The 22,069-nt window shown below is 42.9% G+C and overlaps 1 protein-coding gene across 1 annotated transcript in view; it reads left to right on the top strand.

The window, feature by feature from the left end:
• ENPP6 (ectonucleotide pyrophosphatase/phosphodiesterase 6) overlaps positions 1 to 22,069 on the top strand; it is a 156,413-nt gene that overhangs the window by 56,309 nt on the left and 78,035 nt on the right. Inside the window, exon 2 of the mRNA XM_036764529.1 lies at positions 5,589 to 5,768. Within this exon, the coding sequence (XP_036620424.1) occupies positions 5,589 to 5,768 (180 nt within the window). The remainder of the gene's footprint in view (positions 1 to 5,588; positions 5,769 to 22,069) is intronic.

The following is a 22,069-nucleotide window of genomic DNA, read 5'->3' as shown; positions in this document are numbered from 1 at the left end:
AAACCAAGGTCCACCATGATGAAGCGAATCTGAGTCTTCCAAATGCAGCAACATGTGAATTCCACTACAGAATCTCAGAATCACAGAATATTCAAGCTGGAAAGGCTTTAGAGATCATTTAGTCCAGACATGATAACATTTGGGAATGAAGCCAACCAGATTAAAATTTAATCGGAAAATATTTAGCAAAATAAATAAAAATGCAATAGCATATAGATAATGCCAATATATGGTTTTCTAGGTCAATATGAGTGGCCCTTATTTCTATTTGAGTTCAACACCACTGATAGCTCAAACCCATCATTTTATAAAGAAGTAAACTGAAGCCCTGGGAAGAGAAGTGTCGTAAAATCACACAGTTAGTTAGTGGTAGAATTGAGAGAACTCCTGACTCCAACTGTAGGGCTCTTTTCATTAGCCCAGGCTACTGCAAGAAAAAGTAGTGTCATTGCCTTCATCACCGTCATCATCACTGGCGTTTACATTTGCTTTAAAGTTTTCAAAGTGCTTCACATGTACTATCTCAGAAGCCTTTGGCCCAGGACTCCCCAAAGGTTTTAGATTCTTACAGATTTTATTTGATTCAGTTCTGAGGCCTTACATTAACAGGATGAGTTATTCTTTCTGGCTTGTTGCTCCCACCTGAAGTTGATTTGAAAAAATTTCCCAATATATTCACGACATAGTTTCCCAAAGAATGCTTCCCCCCAAATAATAGATAATAATGCAGGACTTCAAAGTTTGCAAAGCTCTTTACAAATATAATCTCATGTAGTCCTCACAGCAACCCTGTGAGGTAAATGCTATTATCTCTCTTTTATACATAAAGTAATTGTAACAAACAAAGGGCAAGTGACTTCTCCAGGGTCACACAGCTATCAAGTCTGGATTTGAACTCAGGTCTTTTTTCTTCCAAATCCAAGCACCACCTAACTGCAATAAGTGTATATTACCAGCCCCCCCTGCAGATATTTTTAATGCTTATTGGGTACAAGAGATCCTTCATTTTACCCCAAAGAAAATGCACAAGACGAAGAAGTCTCACAGAAATCCACAAGTGGATTCAAAGACATAAAGCACTGAACACGTGAGCTTCCCTTAGAAGGCAGGTGAGATGAGGCTGGTTGTTGCTTCTCAGGGCAACTTGGACATTTTGGTCACTCTTTCTCAGAATTCTCTACAATCTCCCTAAGGTTTATACAGTGGTTACCTTTGAATCTATACTTCCCTGATAAGATAAATATACTTTAAAGGCTACTAATCAAGTAATCCCCTCCTACTGGCTCTAAACTCTCCCCATAACTCACTGTCTTTGCTCCCGAAGTAGGATGTTTCACAGGAATTATGAGAATAATCCCCTTCTTTCTCTAAGGAGCAGAGTGCATTAGGAAATCACCTTTTCTTTTTCGAAGGTATGATCCTAGGATTTGTAAACTCTCAAATTTGGGATTACTCATGGGACAAGTCAAGTCAACAAATACTTGTTAATGTGTGAGGGATTGTGTTAAACACAGGGAATACAAAGAAAGCCCCTGCCTTCAAGGGGCTCACACTCCCTTCTACTGGGAAGATGACATGCAAACAAATATATGCCCATACAACATACATACAGGACAAGTGGGGGATAATCTCAGAGGGAAGGTACTAGCAATGGGTAGGTGTAGGGGGAAAGGGAAGGCTTCTTGTAGATGGTTCGATTTAGTGAGAAGGAAACCAGAGGAAGTCAGGAGGGAGAGCATTCTAACCTTGGGGGACAGCTAATTAAAAGATACGGAAATGAAAGATGCATTGTGGGTAAGAAACGGCAAGAAGGCCAGTGTGGATGGACACTGTGGAAGGGAGTAACTTATGAGGAGACTGAAAAAGTAGGAAGGGGCCAGAGTGTGGGGCTTTATCCAGGAGGCAGTAAGGAACCCTGTAGTTTATTGCTGTTGTTGTTCACTTGTTTTCAGTCATGTCAGACTCTTTAGGACCCCATTTGGAGTTTTCTTGGCAAAGATACTAGAATGGCTTGCCATTTCCTTCTTCAGCTCATTTTACAGATGAGTAAACTGAGGCAAACAGGGTCAAGTGACTTGCTCAGGGTCACAGTGCTCTATCCACTGTGCCACCTAGCTGCCCCTAGTTTATTGAGTAGGGGGTTACATGGTCAGACTTGCACTTTAGGAAGATCACTTTGCCTGCTGATGTCGCTTTGAGAGTTGATAGGTAACTCCCAAAGCTTGTGCTGGCTTGGAAATCTCCCTTCTCTTTAAAAGATTCAATTCCCAGATCCTTCTCACAAGCCCAACGTAAGGACACATCTTGCCATACCATGTCTCTTACAGAGAGGAAACTTTACAGGTACACACATTCTTCATTCCCACAGAGCACAGTTCTACTCTCCTGCTACTCTGCTCTATCCAAGAGACACTAAGAGACGCAGAGATACAGAGACACAGAGAAACAGAGAGATAGCGACAGAGAGAGCTAGTGTCACATGTTGTTTTTCTAGACCACAGGGCAGGATCACTACTCCAACAAGTCTGTCCCCATGGGTCCCAATCAGTCCATCACTTTGGAGGTAGTCCCAGTCATTGAGAAGTGGAGTTTTCCCAATCTCTCATCAAGAGAGATTTTACAGATAAGTAAACTGAGACTGAAAGAGGTTGAAAAACATGTCCATGATCACCTAACTAGTCTCAGAGGTGAGATTTGAACCCAGGGATTCCTGACTCAAGGACCAAAATGAGCACAATGAGGCAGAAAGATGCAGATCTAAACCAACCAACCAAACTAGGCACCCAGAGAGTTGCATGAAACCAACTTTTTAATCTTCCATTTGAAACTGGCAAACTAACAATGAACCTCACTTTGGAATTAAAACATTCTCTGGTACCGCCATAGCCTTCCAGGGCCAGGTCCTAAGGATCTGTCCTGTCCAGCAGACAGATGTGTCGCCATTGTCCATAAGGCTTTGACTTCAGGTTCATACCCCAGTTAAAATTTCTCAGAAGTCTATTGTACCTCAAGAGGACAACATCTTGTTCCTTTTCCAGATGAAAAGTTGAATGATTTTGCAAAGCCCATAAGACTGATTACACTCAAGGTCAAGTTTGAAACTTAAGGAAGCACTTCCCTGGGACATTTTCTGAGTGTGAACATACGAATGACATTGACCTTGGAGACGGTGGTGGTGGGGGGGTCATCTATCCCCCATCACATGCATGATGTCTCAGCATCCTGAGAGAGAGAGTTCTCAGTGAACCACTTGATTATTATTCTCTGTAGCCTCTAATCTGTAGCTGACATTTATGTAATGATAGTAGGTTTGCAAAGCATTTTATGTGTATTATCTTGTTTGATCTTCAAAACCACTTCATTAGGAAGATGTTCATTTACTAAAGGAAGAAACCGAGTCTGAGAAAGGTTAAGTGAATTTCCCAAGGTCACCCAGCTAAAAAGGGTCTGTAGCAAGATTTGAACCCAGGACTGCTTGACACCCTGAATTCCCCGGGGTGGCACAGTGGATAGAGCACCAGGCCTAGAGCCAGGAAGACTTATCTTCTAAATTTCAAATCTGGCCTCAGATACTTACTAGCTGTATGACCATGGGCAAGTCACTTAACCCTGTTTGCCTCAGTTTCCTCATCTATAAAATGAGCTGGAGGACGAAATAGCAAACTGCTCCAATATCTTTGCCAAGAAAACTCTAAATGGAGGTCACAAAGAGATAGACATGAAGGAAAAGAATGAACAACAGCTGCCTGGTATCCACTGTGCAACCCAGTTATCTGCCCTAAGCTTCCTGAAGAAGAAAGAAGCAGCTTTGACTAACCCAACTGGACCCTTAGGGGCTATGCTGCAAAGGGGATGGGGTAGTTGGTACAATACAGCATAGACTAATATCTTACAGTATACCGCTTACTAAGATAAAGTCAAAATGGATGTGTGACCTAGATATAAAAGGAGATAAGAAAATTTGAAGAACATGGAACATATTATTTATCAGACTTATGGATAAACAATTTATGAATAAATAAGAAAGCAGAGTGAGGTATAAAATGGATAATTTTGATTACATTAAATTAAAAAGGTTTTGTACAAATAAAACAAATGTAGCCAAGTTCAGAAGGAAAGCACAACATTGGGGGAAATTTCATAGACGATTTCTCAGATAATGGGCTCATATCTCATATAAAGAACTTTATAAAAGCTATAAAAGTTTTAAAAGATGAACTAAGACTTTTGGGATACCTCTTCTAAGGTGTTAAGTTTTCAAAAGCACTTTCTAGACACCTAATGTGTGCCAGGTCAGGTGGGTACAATGTCCTCACTTTACACATGAGGAAATGGAAGCTCAAGAGGTGCTTGTCCGCAGTCACATGGCTAACAACTGTCCAAGGCTGGCCATAACTCTGATTCCAAGGACAGGACAGCTCTCTTACTATTATACTAATATCAGCAATATTGGTAGAGTCATGGGATCATATAAGATCATAGATTTAGAATTGAAAGGGATTTCTAGTCCAACTCCTTTGTTCTACAGATGAAGAAAAGGATGTCCAGAAAGGTTAACATCAAGATCACACAGATACCAGGTGGTATGGGCAGGATTCAAACCCAAGCCCCTGGACCCCAAGTCCAGCACTCTAGCTAAAGCCATAGCTTCAGAGGATGGTTTCAGAACTGCCTAAGTTTCTTAAACAAAGGAGGCCACTTTTCTTTTATGGTCTTTTTGCCCACCAGATTGCTCCCTCCCACCCCCTTTTAAAAAAGAAAATAAATGAAGAGACAGAAAGAAAAACTTTGATTAAACATAATCAGAGAGTTTGAGCCTGGTGCCAAATGACTGCCCCAAACGGAAGCTGTGTTTGAGGGCCTTGCCAATGTCTGTGTTCTTTTTCCTTGAAAGATGTGATGGGTTTATCCCCAACTTAAACATTTAAGTGGGATATCTCAGTTGAGTCTATGTGCCGTATTGGTGAGTACCTGTTACTTCTGGCTTCTCTCCTGGGACCTGACTGAGGCCTGGCAGAGCCAACACTCACTTTGGTATTAGCCTTCGTCTTCCTGGTTCAGTGATCTTGCTTTGTTTTAAAAACTTCAATTCACTCCCTTTCATCTAACAGCTCCAACTATCACAGGTTCTCACATCAGAGGGCACAAAAAAGGCAGCCCCTCTGAAGAACAGAGACATATTTGGCAAGATCTTCATTTGTCTCCTTTAGAGGCTATGCTAGGGGAATGGGGGAGGATTGGGAAATAGCAACCCACCCAATTTCATTACTCACATATTGTTTCGTATTCAGTCCTCAGTCTTTGTTCAGTGGTGAATTTTTGGATGCTCCGTTCCCTGTTGGAGTTAAAATAGCCTGGTACTTGGCATGTAGCCTTCATTCAGAGTGACCCAAACTTTAGTCACGTATTGGACATCGCTGTATTGAAACTGTCTGTTTTGAGATGGTGCATTCAGGAAGGGAACAGAATTGGGTTGGGTGAGATGGAGCACTAAATAGATAAAAAGTTAATGAGCCTTCCAGCTCTGAATGAATGAGAAGCTATTGGCCTTATGTATATATATATACATATATATATTTTAAACACAGGTCGCCACTGTGAAGTCCATCAGATGACTGGGAACTACATGTGGGATCCTAACACAAACAAATCATTCGACATTGGGGTTAACAAGGACAGCTTGATGCCTCTCTGGTGGAATGGATCAGAGCCACTGTGGGTCACCATGACCAAGGCGAGACGGAACGTATCTATGTATTATTGGCCAGGTTAGTATCTTAAAATCCTTCTATCCCACCAAATGACAACTCACAGATCACGAAAGTAGAACTTCAAAAGTTAAAATTCTATAGGAGGACCAAGTAATGGTACAGATAACAGGTTGTTGTGTTGGTCCTTTGTTCTCGAAGAGGACCATGACATCAAGGAAATGATGACATGACTTGCAGTTGACTTTGATTTGAGTGAGGGAGGGCCGTGCAAGGTCCCCAGCCTCACTTTCTCCTCCAGAGCCTTCTGGGTCCAGTGGTCTGATATTCACTAGGTTGACTGAAGATGGCCCAGGATGCATTGGGTGACCCTGGCCCCTTCAGGTTAAGGCCTTTTCATGTACTCATTTAGAGCGAGGTAATGCCCACACACTCAAAGACAGAAGAAGCATGGTGTGGTGGATAGGGTACCGTGCAGGGAATAAGGAAGACTTGGGTTCAAATCTTACTTCAGAAATTTATTAGCTGTGTGACCCTGGCCAAGTCACTTAACCTCTCTCAACCTCAATTTGCTCATCTGTAAAATGGGGTTAAAAATAGCACCTCTCATAAATTAATTTTTAAAATTTTTTTAAAAATTTAAAAGTTAAAAAAAAATAACACCTACCTCCCAGGAGTATTGTAAGGAGCAAATGAAAAAAAAACATACAAAGCACTTTGCAAACCTTAAAGTGCTATCTAAATGTCAACTATTATTTCTCACAACTTTGCGAGGTAGTACAAGCATTAATTCCCATTTTACAGATGAGAAAAATGAAGGTCATGTGGGTGACTTGCCCATGGATGCACTTCTAAGGCATGAAAGACCCAACACCTGAACTCAGGTCTGTTGACTCCAAGACCCCTTCCCTGACTTTGTCTTCCAAGGAGCTGAAGAAGAAGAAGGAGAGGAGCCCTATACTGTGTGGATGCACAGACATTCATCTCCTCCCACATAAAGCTAAGCTCTTCCTCTGCAGGTCTGCGGGAGGTCAGCCTTGTAGGATCATAGATGCAAACATCAAAGGGCCACCCAGGCCACCAGGCCCAATCCTCTCATTTTATAGATGGAGGGTCTGAAGAGCATGCATTTAGAGTGAAGGTTAGAAGTGGGATTCGAACTCAGCTTCTCTGCCCCCAGAGCCATTACTCTTTCCACTGTCTCATGCTGTCCTTATAGGCTGGAGAATGAGCTTCTTCTCTTTCATCAGCTTTATCACCAACTACTTAGATTGACAGACATAACCCTGTTTATCCAAAGAGCCCGATGTGGTGGTGGTGTTCAGTCATTAGACATAACCTGTTTATCCAAAGAGCCCAATGTGGTGGTGGTGTTCAGTCATTAGACATAACTCTGTTTATCCAAAGAGCTCAATGTGGTGGTGGTGTTCAGTCATTTCAAATGTGTACAACTCTTTGTTGTTGTTTGGAGCAGGGAAGGAAAGGGGACTGGGATTAAGGGACTTGCCGAAGGTCACACAGCCAGTAAGTGTCAAGTGTTTGAGGCTGGATTTGAATGTGTCCAACTCTCTGTGACCCCATTTGGGGTTTTCTTGGCAAAGATACTGGAATGATTGGCCATTTACTTCTCTAGCTCATTTTACGGATGAGGAAACTGAGGCAAAGAGGGTGAGGTGACTTGCCCAGGGCCACACAGCTAGTAAGTGTCTGAGGCTGGATTTGAACTCAGGAAGATAAGCCTTCCTGACTCCAAGCCTGACATTCTATCCACAATGGCGCCACCTGGCTGCCCCATTGAATGCATCTTACATGTCATTTCTCCTTTATCCTGGGAAAATGATGTAACCTCTGTTTGTCTCAGTTTCTTTAACTATAAAACAGGGTTAATAATAACATCTGCCTCGCAGGATTGTTGCGAGGATTGAGTGAAATGATGTTTGTAAAAAGCACTTAGCAGAGTACCTGGCATATGATAATATAATTTTAAAAGCCCTGTAAGTACTGGGCAGTATGGGACAGTAGAAAGGAGTGGAGATGGAGTCAGATGGCCTGGGTTTGAATCCCAGCTCTGCCAATGACAAACTCTGGGACTTTTGGACAAGTTGCTTAACTGTCCTGTGACTCAGTTTCTCCATCTGTAAAGTGAAGGGGTTGTTCTAGATTACCTCTGAGGTCCTTTCTAGCTCTACATCTTTGTCCTATGATAAAGCTGATCATACAATATTGTTTCTCGAGAAACTTCCAATCCTTCATGAAAAAGGGAAGGGAAAAAGCATTTATTAAGTACCTACTACATGCCACGCATCTCATTTGATCATCACAACAACCATGGAAAGTGGGTACTATTACGATCTCTATTTTACGAAAGAGGAAGCTTAGGCAGCCAGAGGTTAAGTGACTTGCATAGGGCCAAACAACTAGGGAGTATCTGAGGCTGAATTTGAACTCAGATCCTCCTGACCCCAGGCTCAGAGCTCTCTCTACTGGACCACTGCTCCTGTAACTCCAACCAACCTCCCTACTTTCTGCCAGGTCGTCACAAAGCTCTTCAGTTCCCTAGGATGCTGCTTGGCTACGCTGACTCAAGACAGCCCATGCAGCAGTGGAGAGGGTGCTATAGGTCCCTACCGAGGCATCATCAACACCTTCCTTTCTTTCTGGTTTGCAATTGAGTGATTAATGGCCATACATTGCTACCTTTCCCTTCAGCCAATAATTCAGAGAATGTTCATTCATGTCTTGTAGATTAAGGAAGATGCCTCCCCACCTACCTCACAGAGTTGTTGTGAGAATCAAATGAGATATTAATTGTAAACGCACAATGCCTGCCATACGCTAAGCACTATATAAATGTTAGCTGTTGTTTTTATTTTCCTGTTAGTGATGCCTCTCTTAACAGAGCCCATTAACATTTTGGGGAGCTGAGTCACATTGAGAGTGCTTTAAAACCACCAGATCTTTTCAGAACAACTTCTAATGTAACCGTGCCAAATAATTTAGGATAGGCGGAAAGAAAATCAGGCATCTGCCCCAAAAAATCTGAGGCTGGGGCCATCAGATCATTTTTCTTCTTCTCGGATCCACCTCTTCCTTCTCTCACTCTCCACAGGACATTTTGCAGGCCTCTCCACAAGGCCTGGAACATTTTCACGGCCCCAGTAAGTTGTGTTATGACACTCTGGGTCCCTCCATTAAGTCAATATTTAGAAAAGCAATTTAGAAATGGCAATGGTTCAAGTCTTCCTATCAGACAGACAAAGCAGCGGTCCGACAGAGGACTCCCTGGAGAAGACAGCCCAAGCCCCCAAGCCAGCCTGGCCCACTCTGGCAGAAATCTAATATTGTAAACAGCACCTCCCCAACTGGTGCCACTGGGTTGCATGAAATAATCAGAGACTTCCCTCCCACCTCCTCTCCTCACCCCATGAAAATAAGCACATGCCTCAAAGAAATCACAGGAGAGTGGAATAGCACCTCAGGGACCATCTAGTCCCATCCATATACCAAAGAAATCCCCACTAGAACATACCAGACAAGTGATCTTCCAGCCTTTGCTTAAAGGACTCCAGGAGTGTATTAGGTGTTCAGGGAAGGACTGGCAACTCTGGTGTGAGGGCTTCCCAAGGTCTTTTAAGGGATGCTCATCCACCCTTGGTGGCTACCTAGTACTCAAATCTCACCTGCAACCCCAAGAAGCTGTAGCATACGCAATGGCCACACCGCAGTAAACCATCTTGATAGATGGGCTAAACTAGGTTGAGGGTAACCAAGGGGTCTCCAACCTAATCGGTGAGTTAAAGAGTGCTTACCCCAAACATGGGAAGACAGTGGAATGGGCACATGAGAAAAATTTGTTCCAATGGCTATGAAGGCAGTGGAATCAGGCACTACAGACATTAAAGAGGCCAAGGCAACCACTGCATCCTGATGACTAAATCATCACCAGCTGTCTTGACTTTTTCTTGCCACTGGACTTTGATAACTGGAAGAGAAAGTGAGGCGGACAACTTTGTGCAACTCTGCCTCACTTAAATCCAGTTCACGTATGAGTCAAGACATCACCCCATGATATCATTGGTGAACAACAAAGCATTCCAATGCTCCTGAGGAAGCCCATTCTACTTTTTGGACATCTTCATTTATTAGGATGTTTCTTCCTGACATCAAGCCCAAATGTGCCTCTTTGTAACTTCTGCCCCATTACTCCTGGTTCAGTCCTGGTGGGACTGAATAGAACAAATCTAATCTCTTTCCCACAACAGCCAATTCAAGTTTCAATACTTGAAGGCAGCTGTCATAGTCAGTGCTGTTCATCTCTCTAGACAAAATGTGCTCAGTTTCTTCAACTAATTCTCATCTGGCACAAACTCAAAGGCCTTTCATCATCCTGATTATCTTCCTCTGGACACTCCCTCATCTATCCATGTCCTTCTTAGAACATGGTACTCAGAATTGAACCCCAGACTCCAGATGAGGTCCAGAAATACAACAGAGTACAGTGGGACAATTATCTCTATATTCAGAGGGCAGCTAAATGGGAAGACCTGAGTTCAAATACAGCCTCAGACATGTACTATCTGTATGACCCAGGGTAAGTCACCTAACTTCTGTTTGCCTCAGTTTCCACATCTGTAAAATGATAATAATTGTACCTACCTCCCAGGATTGTAGTGAGTATCAAATAAGGTAATAATTGTAAAGCACTTAGCGCAGTGCTTGGCACATAGTAGGCATTATATGTGTTAGCTGTCATCATTATCATCATCATTAGGAGTAGTATTATATCTCTAGAAGTAATGCCTCTCTTAAGTGAGCCCAAGATTGCATTAGCTTTTTGGGGTGCTCACTTATACTGAGCTTAAAAAACCCCAGATTTTTTTTCAGAACACTTCTATCTAACCATGCCTCCAGCATTTTTTATTTCTGAAGTATAAATAATTTAGGATATTCAGAAAGAAAATCAGGCAACCACTCAATTCAATCACAATTAGACAAGCATTTTCAGGGCCTACTATATGTGGTGTGCCTAGTAAGTGCAGTGGGCTAGATGCTGGGCACGCAAAGATGAAAAGGACATCGTTTTTGACTTAAAAACGGCATAGTACCTATCTTCAGGAATCTTATGCTCTAGGGGACAAGGACAAATTCACAAGCAAGTTACATCAGAATAAGTTCTATAGGAAAGGTCCAATAGAAATAGTACCTGGCTCCATTTATATAGCACTTTGAAGTTTAAAAATCATTTTTCATATGTTTAGTCATTTGACCTTCACAACAACCCTGGGAAGAATTGGAAATCAAGGAGATGCCCATCAATTGGGGAATGGCTGAACAAGCTGTGGTATATAAATGTAATGGATTGTTGTTGTGCTATAAGAAATGGGGAGCAGACCTGTAAAGACTTATATGATCTGATGCTGAGTGAGCGGAGCAGCACCAGGAGAAGGTTATACACGGTTACCGATGCACGGTATCTGTGAGGACTAACTTTGATGGACTTGGCTCTTCTCAGCAATACAAGGTTCAAAGAAAGCTCCAAAAGACTCGTGAAGGAAAAAGCTGTCCACATCCAGAGAGAGAATTACACAGTCTGAACGTAGATTGAGGCAAACTATTTGCTCTATCTTTTTTTTCTTTTTTGTTTTTTTTTTCTTCTTTCTCATGATTCATTCCATTGGTTATAATTCTTTACAACTTGACTATTGTGAAAATAAGTTTAATGTGAAGGTGTTTGAAGAGCCTATATCAGATTACACGCCATCTTGTGGGGGAGGGGTGAGGAGAAGGAAGTGGAGAAAATTTGGAACTCAAAAACTTGTGGAACTGAGTATTGTAAGCTAAAAGTAAAAAATAAATTAAAAAAAGAACCCTGGGAGGTAGGTGTTTTTGCAGGAACTGAGTCTGAGAGGTTAAGTAACTTTCACACAGCAGGATTTGAACACAGGTCTTCATGATTCTAGACCCTGTACTTATCTAACCACGTTGAGAAAAAAAGAGCAATTGGGAAGGAAAGGATCACTTCTATCTGAGCATAGAGGAGGGAGAGATCAGGAAAGGCTTCATGGAGGAGATGGTTCCTTTTGCTTCTGTTGTTCATCCTTCATTCTCAAAGAGGACTAATGCCATCTGTGAATTGGCCTTGAATTTCAATCAAATCCATGTTCTTAGATAATTTCCCTTTGGCTAATAACTCTTCAGTGGGGAAGGGGTCAAGTCTGCCTTTCTCCAGCTTTCCTCATTCTTTGCTTTACCCAGGAGCCAGCTCCAGAGACTGGATGGGAGGGGACAAAACTGGCTCCTCCCCAGAGTGACCTACAGTTTAACCACATAGGCTAAATCAGAGAAATGAAATGTGGTTGGAGTGGGCCAAGCCCTAGGTCTGGAGTTCAAACAGCTTTGCCACCTTCATGCTATATGACCACGAATAAATCATTTCCCCTCTTCTCATTTCCTCATCTGTAAAATGAGGGAGTTGAATCTGAGGTTCCCAAAGTGGGTTACATTGGCCCATGGGGGGCACTGGAATGATCCAGGGGGTGGTAATAGTAGCCTTGGGTGCAATTGAAGGGCATTGAATAAAAATAAGGGGGCCATGGAAGCATAAGGAAAGAAGTGAAGATAGGAAAATTTTGAAAAACCATTTGTACATGTTTCATCTGTTGGGTAACAGTGTTAAAGTTGTAGAGATTATATTATTTTCCATAATATAACCAATATAACCAAGTTATAACCAATCAATGATCAAGTCTGCCAAAAGGTCTTAACAAGCAAGTGCGAGCAGGTGAGTGTGTCTCGCACTGTCGGGAAGTCCAGCATGTATCAGCAGGAGTATGTGCGTGTAATGACTTGTTTACAATATGATACTATATGGTTACATGACGTAATATTGCATCATCAAAATTTCAATGCAGGAAAAATCTATAATAAATTTACAATTTACAATAAATTATTACAATTAGTACAATACAATACAATTGCAATAAATTATTAAATTTAAGATGCATCATTTAAAAAAATTTAATGATGCAATTAAAAAAAGTTAAAAAGTAGATTTCCACGGGAGCACTGAGGAATTTTTTTAAATTGGGTGGTCCACCAAATAAGTTTGGAAGCCTCTAGTTAGATGATCCCAAAAGTTCCTTCCAGTTCTAAATCCTATGATGCAATGAATATCTCTTTGGTGCTAACTGCACTGAGCAGCAGATGCTTCTGTTCCCTCCCTTGGCAGCTTCTGGGCCTTCGTTCCTGGCCTGTGACTCTGTTTCCAGGGATGGGGGAAGCTGTCCGGGAAACGTGCTGACTAACATGACCGTAGCACATGAAGTCAGGCTTCTACCACAAATCAAGCCCAAAGGATTCTTGGGATGACAGGACTCTGGCCAGAAAGCCCAGTTGGGTGCCAGGCCACTGTTACTCCTCCTGCTCTCTTCCTCCTGGGAAATTATGAAGGAGATTCTCTGCTCTGGGGTTATCTGACGCCAGTCATATTGCTGAGATATTCAGTTTCTGGAGATTCAAGAGAGCAAGGGTTAAAGGTTTTTGCTTTTGGTTTTCCGTTTCATATTTCATTTTTTCATTTTTATCTGGAGAGTTTACTTGAAAAATGATTTCCTTTGTGAAAAGATTTCCTTTGTAAGAGATAGCATGTTATAATAGAAAGACTATAGATTTAGAGCTGGAAAGGACCTTTGAGACCATTGAATCTAACCCCATCATTTTAAGACTGGGAAACTGAGTCTCCAAGAGATTAAATGACTTAGGGTCATAGATTTAGAGGTAAAGGGGACCTTATAGTCTGATAATTATAACTCCCTCGTTTTACAGATGCGGAAATGGAGGGTAAGAGATTAGATTGCTTTCTTTTAAAAATCATTATTTTTAAAATGACCAAACTTTCATTTTTTCTTCCCTTTACCTCCTTCTACCCACTGAGAGGGAGAAAGATAGGGAGAGAGAGAGGAAAGAGAGAGAGAAGAGAAAGAAGGGAGAGAAAAGAGAAAGAGAAAGAGAGAGGAGGAAGAAGAAGAAGAAGAAGAAGAGGAGGAGGAGGAGGAGGGAAGGAAGGAAGGAGGGAAGGAAGGAAGGAAGGAAGGAAGAAAGAAGGCACATTTCTTAGGATCACATAGCTAGTAAGTGTCTGGGGTGGGATCTGAACTCGATTCATCCAAACTCCAATTTCAGTGCCCTGATACATACCCTACCCTCCTAGGCAAGGAAATAAACATTTGGAAGAAAAGAGCTCCCTCTGATATAGGTGTGCAAGGCAATAAAAAAGCCTTCAGGCATAGGCTAGGCATGTTTTTTCAAAAGGCCACTGACAGAGCTTCCAGGAAGACCAAGGTCCCTCCTACAGCACAAGGTCTCCCACTTCCATGGCCACCTCTCAGCCATGGTGCTCATTGGCTGACCCAAGTTGTAAGAACATTTGTGAACAGCTCATCACAGAAATAGCTGAGAGATTGGAGGGATAGCCCAGAAGGTCCTTAGAAGCCTCCGTTAGAGCTTATTCTTCCCCCACCCCAGCCCAGGTGCTATAGGGATGCCCTGCAGGTGATTATGGCTCTGCCGTGGGGCATCTCAGCTAATTCCCAGGATTGAACATCATAAATAAATGCTCCACAGAATCAAGGAAAGGTGTAGTTGGAGGTGTCCTCTTATAGGGGCTCTTAGGGGTTTTTTTGGGGTCATGTATGCCTTTGTCAGTCTGGTAAAACCTATGGCCCCTTCTCAGAATAATATATTTAAATGCAAAAAATAAGACACATAGGATTACAGAGGAAACTAAGTATGCTTAAGTAAAGAAAGGAAAGTTGGAAAGGGGGAAGGGTTTTGGGGAAAGATCTTATCTCCCAGGACCTCAGTTCTTCTAGAAAATGAGGGGGTTGGACCAGATGTTTTCAAGGTATCTCCCAGTCAAAATCTAGAATCCTGTGATATAGGGAAACATATACATGCTACATTAACCTTTGCTTTCCCCAAAAGTTTAGCAGCCTAGTCCATACAAAATGATATTTACAGAGACAGGAATAAAAACTCAAATCACCAAGGCCAAAAGCCACTCTCTCTTACATGGCACCATGAGCCCAGCAAAAGATGGGCCTACGTAACAATGGTGCGCCAGTGCTGAATACTCCTTGACATGGCATCTCTCCCCTGAACCAGAGATAGAGGGAACCACCACAGCTCAATCCCAATGGGCAGCCACATTTGTGTTCTTCTACCTCTAGGCCTATTGCTCCTATGGCCATCTTTTGGCTCAATGCCCTAACATTTTGTAAATGCTAGCCTTTCCTTCCCACAAAGTGACCCAGCCTGTGTCTCATTCCATAGGAGCCTCCTAGAGCCAATCTGACCAGTTAATTTGAGCCAAGGCATCAATGACCGATAAGGACAATGTGCTACCTCCCCCAAGTAACCAGTTGAAGTTTTAACAGACTTGAGCCCTCCACCTTTATCATTACTCTTACGGTTGGCTCCTAGGAGGCACCGCATGCCCTCCTTAAGAGGAATTTGGGACTTTGTGACAGGGTGAGCTGGAGAGAAATCATTGTTGAGGAGGGTCTTTTGGCAGGCACTCAAATCCAGTATCAAGTTTTACCCTGACTTCTCTCTGTGGTTTAAGCAATTCCTCTTCCTCCTCTTTAGAGGGGCCCAATCCCTGGGCCTGCTTCTGTGGTGACTGACCGACTGCAGGGCTTGCTTGGGAATTTGTTTAACTCCCAAGGAGAGCGCCGCTTGACACAGAGCAGACGCCATATGTCCTAAGTTCAGGGTTTCATAATATCCAGGGAACAAGGGAGGCGAGCACAATGTCAGTCATTCGCCTTCTGTGTTAGTCCAGGCCACCAAGTCAGAAATGGGAGCTTGATGGCTCAGAGGATATGCTAATTAGGCTTGATTGGCTTCAGAGAAGTTGATCTGGGCTGGCAAGCTGGGGCTGTGGTTGCTGCTGAAAGCCTCGCTGCTGCAGTTCTGTGGTTAGCTGAGACTGAGGCCCTTCAGTGATTTTATTCCTCTGCAGCTGCCTTTCCCAGCCTCAGGCCTCAGGTCTAGACCACCTTCACCATCCTGAGTGTTTCCATAATAATAATAAGAATATATGGTGCTTTAAGCCTTCTGTGATCTCCCCAGAAAGTGCCCATAGCCCTGTTTGGGTTGTTTCAGTTGGGTCTGGCCCTTCATGACCCCATTTGGGATTTTCTTGGAGTGGTTTGCCATTTCCTTCTCCAGCTCATTTGACAGATGAGGAAACTGAGGCAAACAGGGTGAAGGGACTTGGCCAGGGTCACAGAGCTAGATTTGAATTCAGGACTCTAGGCCTAGCCCTCTATGCACTGTGGCACCACCTACCTGCCCTCTTGTTGGGGTAAGGTCAGAAATACTTCCATTTTACAAATGAGGAGATTGAGGCTCAAAGAGATTAGGCAATTTGCCCATCATCACACAGCTCAATCCTTCTAATCAAGTTTCCCTAACCAGGACCAGAACCACTTTAGCTCCAATAATCTTCTAATCAATTCCTCATAACTAGGATTCCAATCCAAGTCTGGGTGGCCCAGTGTGATGGAAAGTATCTCTGCTTTGGAGTCAATGGGCTTGGGTCCAAATCCTAGGTGAGCTCTTTATTGTCATTTGAGAGACCTTAGTTCCCTGTCTCTATGAAATGAGGCCACTGGATTGGGTGATCTATAGGTTATCTTCCAACTCAAGCCCTTAGAGGTCTTGATCTTAGAGAGAGACAAAAGTTCCATTGTTCTCTCTCCTGTTTAATGCCACTTTACCAAGTTTGGGTGTTTAGTCAGCCAACAAATGCTTATTAAGGTCTCCCTTAGGTGCCTAGGCACTTTGCTAAGGCCTGAGGGATCCAAAAAAGACAAAAACAGTCCTTGCCCACAAGGAGCTTAAAATCTAATGGAGAAGAAAACATGTGAACAACTATGTACATATAAGATATATACAGTGTAAAGAGAGGTAATCTGGGCAAGGCTTGGGAGTGACACCAGGAAAGTTCTGTATCAAGTGGGATTAGAGTTGATTGTATGTCCTGTGTTCTCCAAGAGGACCATGACATTAGGAAGGTGGTGCCATCATTTGTAAGTGAATTGGATTTGAGTGAGGGAGGGCTGTGCAAAGTCACCAGCCTCACTTTCTCCTCTGGAGCTGTCTGGATCCAGCGGTCAGATATAGATCAGGGTGATTGGAGGTGGCCCCGCACTGGAATTTGAAGGAAGCCAGGGAAGCCAGGGGCAGCTGAGTGGGTAGAGAGCTAGCCTTAGAGTCATGAAGATCTGAGTTCATATCTGGCCTCAGACACTTACTAGCTTGTATGACCCTGAGCAAGTCACTTAACCTCTGTTTGCCTTAATCCACTGGTGAAGGAAAATGGCAAACCACTCCAGCATCTTTGTCGAGAAAAACCCATGGACAGTATGGTCCATGGAGTCATGAAGCATCAGACACAGCTGAACAACAACAACAAAGGGAAGCCAAACTAGAATAATCCCTGCCCTCAAGGAGTGTCCATTCTCATCTCCGACAAGCTAGGTCTCTATGCCCTGGCATACCTTAAACCAGGTCTGTTAGTATTTTGCGATATAGAATTTGTGAAGCAGTTAGAGAGAGGGATAGAGAGGCAGCCTCAAAGCCTGGGTTTGAGTCCTGTCTCTGACACACACTGGCCCATGTGACCCTTGTCAAGTATTTGACCCTTCAGTGCTCTGACTTCTCTCTCAGAAGCAGTGCTGACCTCCATAAGCAGAAGGAACCTGGGAGCCATAATTCACAGTTCTAGCTACCATGTCTAACCCTTGAAACAGTGCCTGGCACACAGTAGATACCCAATGAATCCTTGTTGATTGATAAAGAAGTCAGCCCGGGATTCCAGCTAATGACCTTGGAGTCCAGATGGAGGGTCACTTAACATTTGCCCTCTTCAGGAGTACTGAACAATGGACTATACATAATCCAAGCCACATTGGTCCTCTGTGGCAGTGGGTAGAAAGCAGACCTGACTCAGCCCGTTGTGAACAGCTACCTGGCATCCCCACATTCATTCAGATGATGACTCTCACTCACTATGAGGATTAAATGAGAGAATATTTGTAAACTTAGCATGGTGCCTCGACCATAGGAGGCTGTGTTTGGCCTTCGTTCTCAAAGAGGACCATGACATTAGGGAGATGATTACATGATTTGCAGCTGACTTTGATTTGAGGGAGGGAGGGCTGTGCAAGGTCACTGGTCTCATTTTCTCCTCCAGGGCCATTTGGATCCAGTGGCCAGATATGCATCAGGACGACTGGAGATGGCCCAGGGTGCAATGGGAGACCCTGGCCCTTTTAGGTTAAGGCCTTTTCAGGTTCTCACTTTGAGTGAGGCATTTAGTGAATAGGCCTCTTTAAGTAGTTACTCAAAGGATGGCCCCTCTAGAAAAAATCAAACTGGGAGGGGAAGACCCTCAGGGTTCCTGGCCAAAAGAGAAATAATAAAGGAGGTATTTAATAAAGCAAGGGAGAAGGGAAGGGAAGAAGATGTGAATTTTACATTGCACCTGCTATGTGCCAGGCATTGTGCTAATATTTCATTTTATTCTCACCACAACTTGCCCAGGGTCACACAGCTAGCATCTGAGGCGAGATTTGAAACCACAACTTCCAGATTCCAGACCCAGCACTCTATCCACAACACTTTCTAGCAGCCTTTAATAAATAATAATAAATCTGTAATTAATGGTTGTTCTCCTTCCCACTGAAATCACTCAAGTGAATGTCTGTGGGATTGCTTTCCTTTACCAGACTACAAACAATTTGAGATGAAGGATTATGCCTTCTTTAACCCTGTAACTTTTCCTCTTGGCCAATATTCATGTCTCAAACTTAAATACTTCCTTACTGTTGAAAGTTGCTTCAGTGTGGAAGAATAAATGGTTTTTTTTTTTGTTTTTTTGTTTTTTTGCCTGGAAGTCAGAAGGTCTGGGTTTTAACTCTGCCCCTGCCTTGTGTGACCTTGGAAAAGTCATCAATTTGGGCTGCAATTTCTGCATCAGTAAAAGGAAGGGGATGGAGCAGTTGACTTTGAAGGTTCCATTTAGGTCTTATGGGACATTCTATGGATTTGGTTGTATTTTTTATAAAATGAATCCCCATACAACTCTGCTCTGTGTACAGCTTGCCCACCACACTCCTTTGTTGGGCTGCGACTTCATCAGAATAGGAAATCCCAGTGAGGAAAGTCCCTCCACCAGTAAAGGAAGGTCAGCACTCCCTCTGCAGCTGGGAGTATGTCTGTGGGGTTAAGTGACTTGTCTAGGATTCCGTAGCCTGTTTGTGACAGAGGTTGGAAGGCCAGCTCTCCTATATTGCTATCCTCTGCTGACACATAAAGCCTCTTAGTGGAAGCTTTATTAGGCTCCTGGATCCAATAAGGGAGTCGTCAGTGGTGTCCATATCACCAGATAACGCAGTGGGAATGCCTCTGTTGTTGGCCTCCTACCACAGAGTATACACCAAGGGCACACTAAGGACTGACTTATACATGAAGCTCCTTTATCAGAGAAAGGACCATTATTTCCTTTTGAGGGTGGAAGGCAGGGCAATTGGGGTTAAGGGACTTGCCCAAGGTCACATAGCTAGTAAGTGTGTCAAGTATCTGAGGCTGGATTTGAACTCAGGTACTCCTGACTCCAGGGCCGGTACTCTACTCACTGTGCCACCTAGCTGCCCCAGGAGCATTATTTTTAAAATTATTTTCATGTTTATCTTAACTACCAGAAAGAGCATTTATACACACACATACATACAAACACAAAAGGAGGATCATATATGAAATTATGAATCTCCATATTCATGTAGCTTACTTTCAAAAATATTTATAAGTTCTACCTGTTACTTTCAAAATTCCTGTTTGTCTGTCTTTCCTTCTGACTTTGATTTTGTCCTTTCCTGTACATATATTTCAGTGGTCCTCCTTTTATTTTTTTTGTCATCGCGATGTCTTCTCTCTCTCTCTCTCCAATAAAAACTGAAAGAGAAAAAAAAAAGCAACAACCACAAAACCAAGAGGAGTTTTTTGGACAGCTTCATGGTAGAAGGTGGAAAGAGGGTGTGAATAATAATAACTCATATTGACCTTGAGCTCCCAGGCCATGCATTGCTTCCAACAGAAGCCTATGAGGTGGTGTTCTAAGTAGCTTTAGCTTCACTTCACAGATGAGGTGACCAAGACTCATAGAGATGGGAGGCTTTGTCCAAGGTCACACAGCTAGCCAATCAGTTTCACTCAATTCGATTCAAGGAGTTCACTTAATTTACTCCACAGAATAATAGATTTAGATCTTCAAGGGAGCTCAGAGACCATCTAGTCTAACCCCATTGCTTTACAGAAGAGAAAATTGAGATTGAAGAATGCTAAGTGACAGATCCAAGGTCACACAAATAGTAAGCACCAAGATGTGCTTCCTAATTCAAGTCATCTGTTCTTTGCACTGGACCTCGCAGTCAATTCAGTAAGCGTGTATTAAGCACCTACTATGTGCCAGACCCTGTCCTAGGCCCTGGGGGATACAAAGCGCCCTCAAGGAGCTTCCATTCTACCAGCAAGTGTCAATGCCAGGATTTGGACCCCAGAACACAGTGACAATGAAATGATGTCCTCATCTTGAATCTTGTGTCATAGCTTATATACAAAGGGTGATTTTTCCCTATAGAACTCTGGGGCTTCACCTAATGTTCTCCATGACCAAGAGCACACCTTTACTCTCGTTAACTTTAGACTGGCTTTCTGGTGCAGCCTCACGAGACCCGCCGTCTCCCTGTGCCAGCCTGCCTGATAGGCGCAGATGCCAAGCTTGGAATGGGGTCTGCTTCCACTCAGAGGCTTGTGTTTCCCACTAGGTCTTTTTGTATTCCAGGTGAGTTATTTTCAGCTGAGCTTTGGGCATCTTCTCAGATAGATTAAGATACTTTCTGTCCAATGCATTTTCGATCGCATCTTCTCAGCCTTGTCCCACAATAAGTTGGCTTGACTCTTCTATGATCTGTAAAGCTTATGAACCATATGTTGTGGGAGACTTTCTTTAGGACTACCTAACTCTAAATCCTGTGATCCTGTGAGAGGAGGAGGAAAGAGAAAGAAATAGAGACAGAGACAAAAGACAGAGAGACACGAGACAGAGAGAGAGAGAGAGGGAGAGGGAGAGGGAAAGTGAGAAGGAGAGGGAGAGGGAGAGAAACTTTCAGTGTTACATATAAAAATTCTATGAAATTTAAATTTTAAAATGTTATTTCATATCATACTTTGACCTGAACAGTACCTTAGATCAAGGGTTCATAACATTTTTTTGTGACATAGACCTGTTTGGCAGTTTGATGAAGCCTATGGACACCTCAGATTTATAAAATAAAATAAATACTATTTCAAAGGAAATCAATGGTTCATGAAAATAAAGATGTAATTTTTTCTCCTTTCAAGTTTTCAGACCTCCTGAAATCTACCTACAGATCTCTTAAGAGGGTTAAGAATCCTTGTGTTACACTTTCATAAACTATATTAGATTTGGAGTCAAGAAGGCCTGGGTTCAAATCCAGCTTTAGTTACTTACTAGCTGTGTCACACCGGACAAATCACTCAACCTTTCTGTGTTTCTCAGGGGTTACAACCTCTAAGGTCTCTTCCAGCTCCAAATCTAAGACCCTAAATAGACACCCCCAAAAAGACCCTTCCAAGCAGAGGCAGAACAAAGCATTCTGATGTAAGCCAGGTATGACAGCAGTGCCACCCCAACCCCACTATGTTTGAATATTGTGTCCCCTGTGATTAATGGACAGGCAGTCTGGAATGGTGAAGAACCCTGTGGTCTTGGAGTAGGAAGATTTGGGGCTGAGTTCCCAGTGGGACACTTAGTATGATGACCTTCAGTACGCTTAACCACACTGAGCCTTTTCATTAATAGATTTCTCATTTATAAAATGAGGGGAATAATTTCACAGAGTTGCTGCGAGGAGAATGCTTTGTAAACTGTAAAGTGGTTCTAAAATATGAGTTATTGTTATTATCATTTCTCAGTGACAGCGATTGCCCCTCACCTCCCCTTCTAAGGCCCTCGGACGCCAGAAGGAACACATCTGAGAAATGCCTCCTGGTCCTATGGACCAAATCCAGCCCTGGAGAATGTTCATTCTTCCGTAATCTAAGGCCATGTTTTCCCAGACGGCTTGTTCCCACAAGTTCCTAGGCCACAGATGTGTTTTCCTGAGAAAGGTGACATGTTTTCTAGGAGAGTTAATTGGCTTGAACTGGTTTAATAAGCTCTCTTGAGAAATGAATTCAACAATTGCACACCTGTCTCCTATTGCAAAAAATGC

The sequence above is a fragment of the Trichosurus vulpecula genome, chromosome 6 (genome assembly GCF_011100635.1).
Source record: "Trichosurus vulpecula isolate mTriVul1 chromosome 6, mTriVul1.pri, whole genome shotgun sequence".
NCBI lineage: Eukaryota > Metazoa > Chordata > Mammalia > Diprotodontia > Phalangeridae > Trichosurus > Trichosurus vulpecula.
Note: the sequence above shows the minus strand (reverse complement) of the source record. Positions and strands in the feature narration are given on the sequence as shown.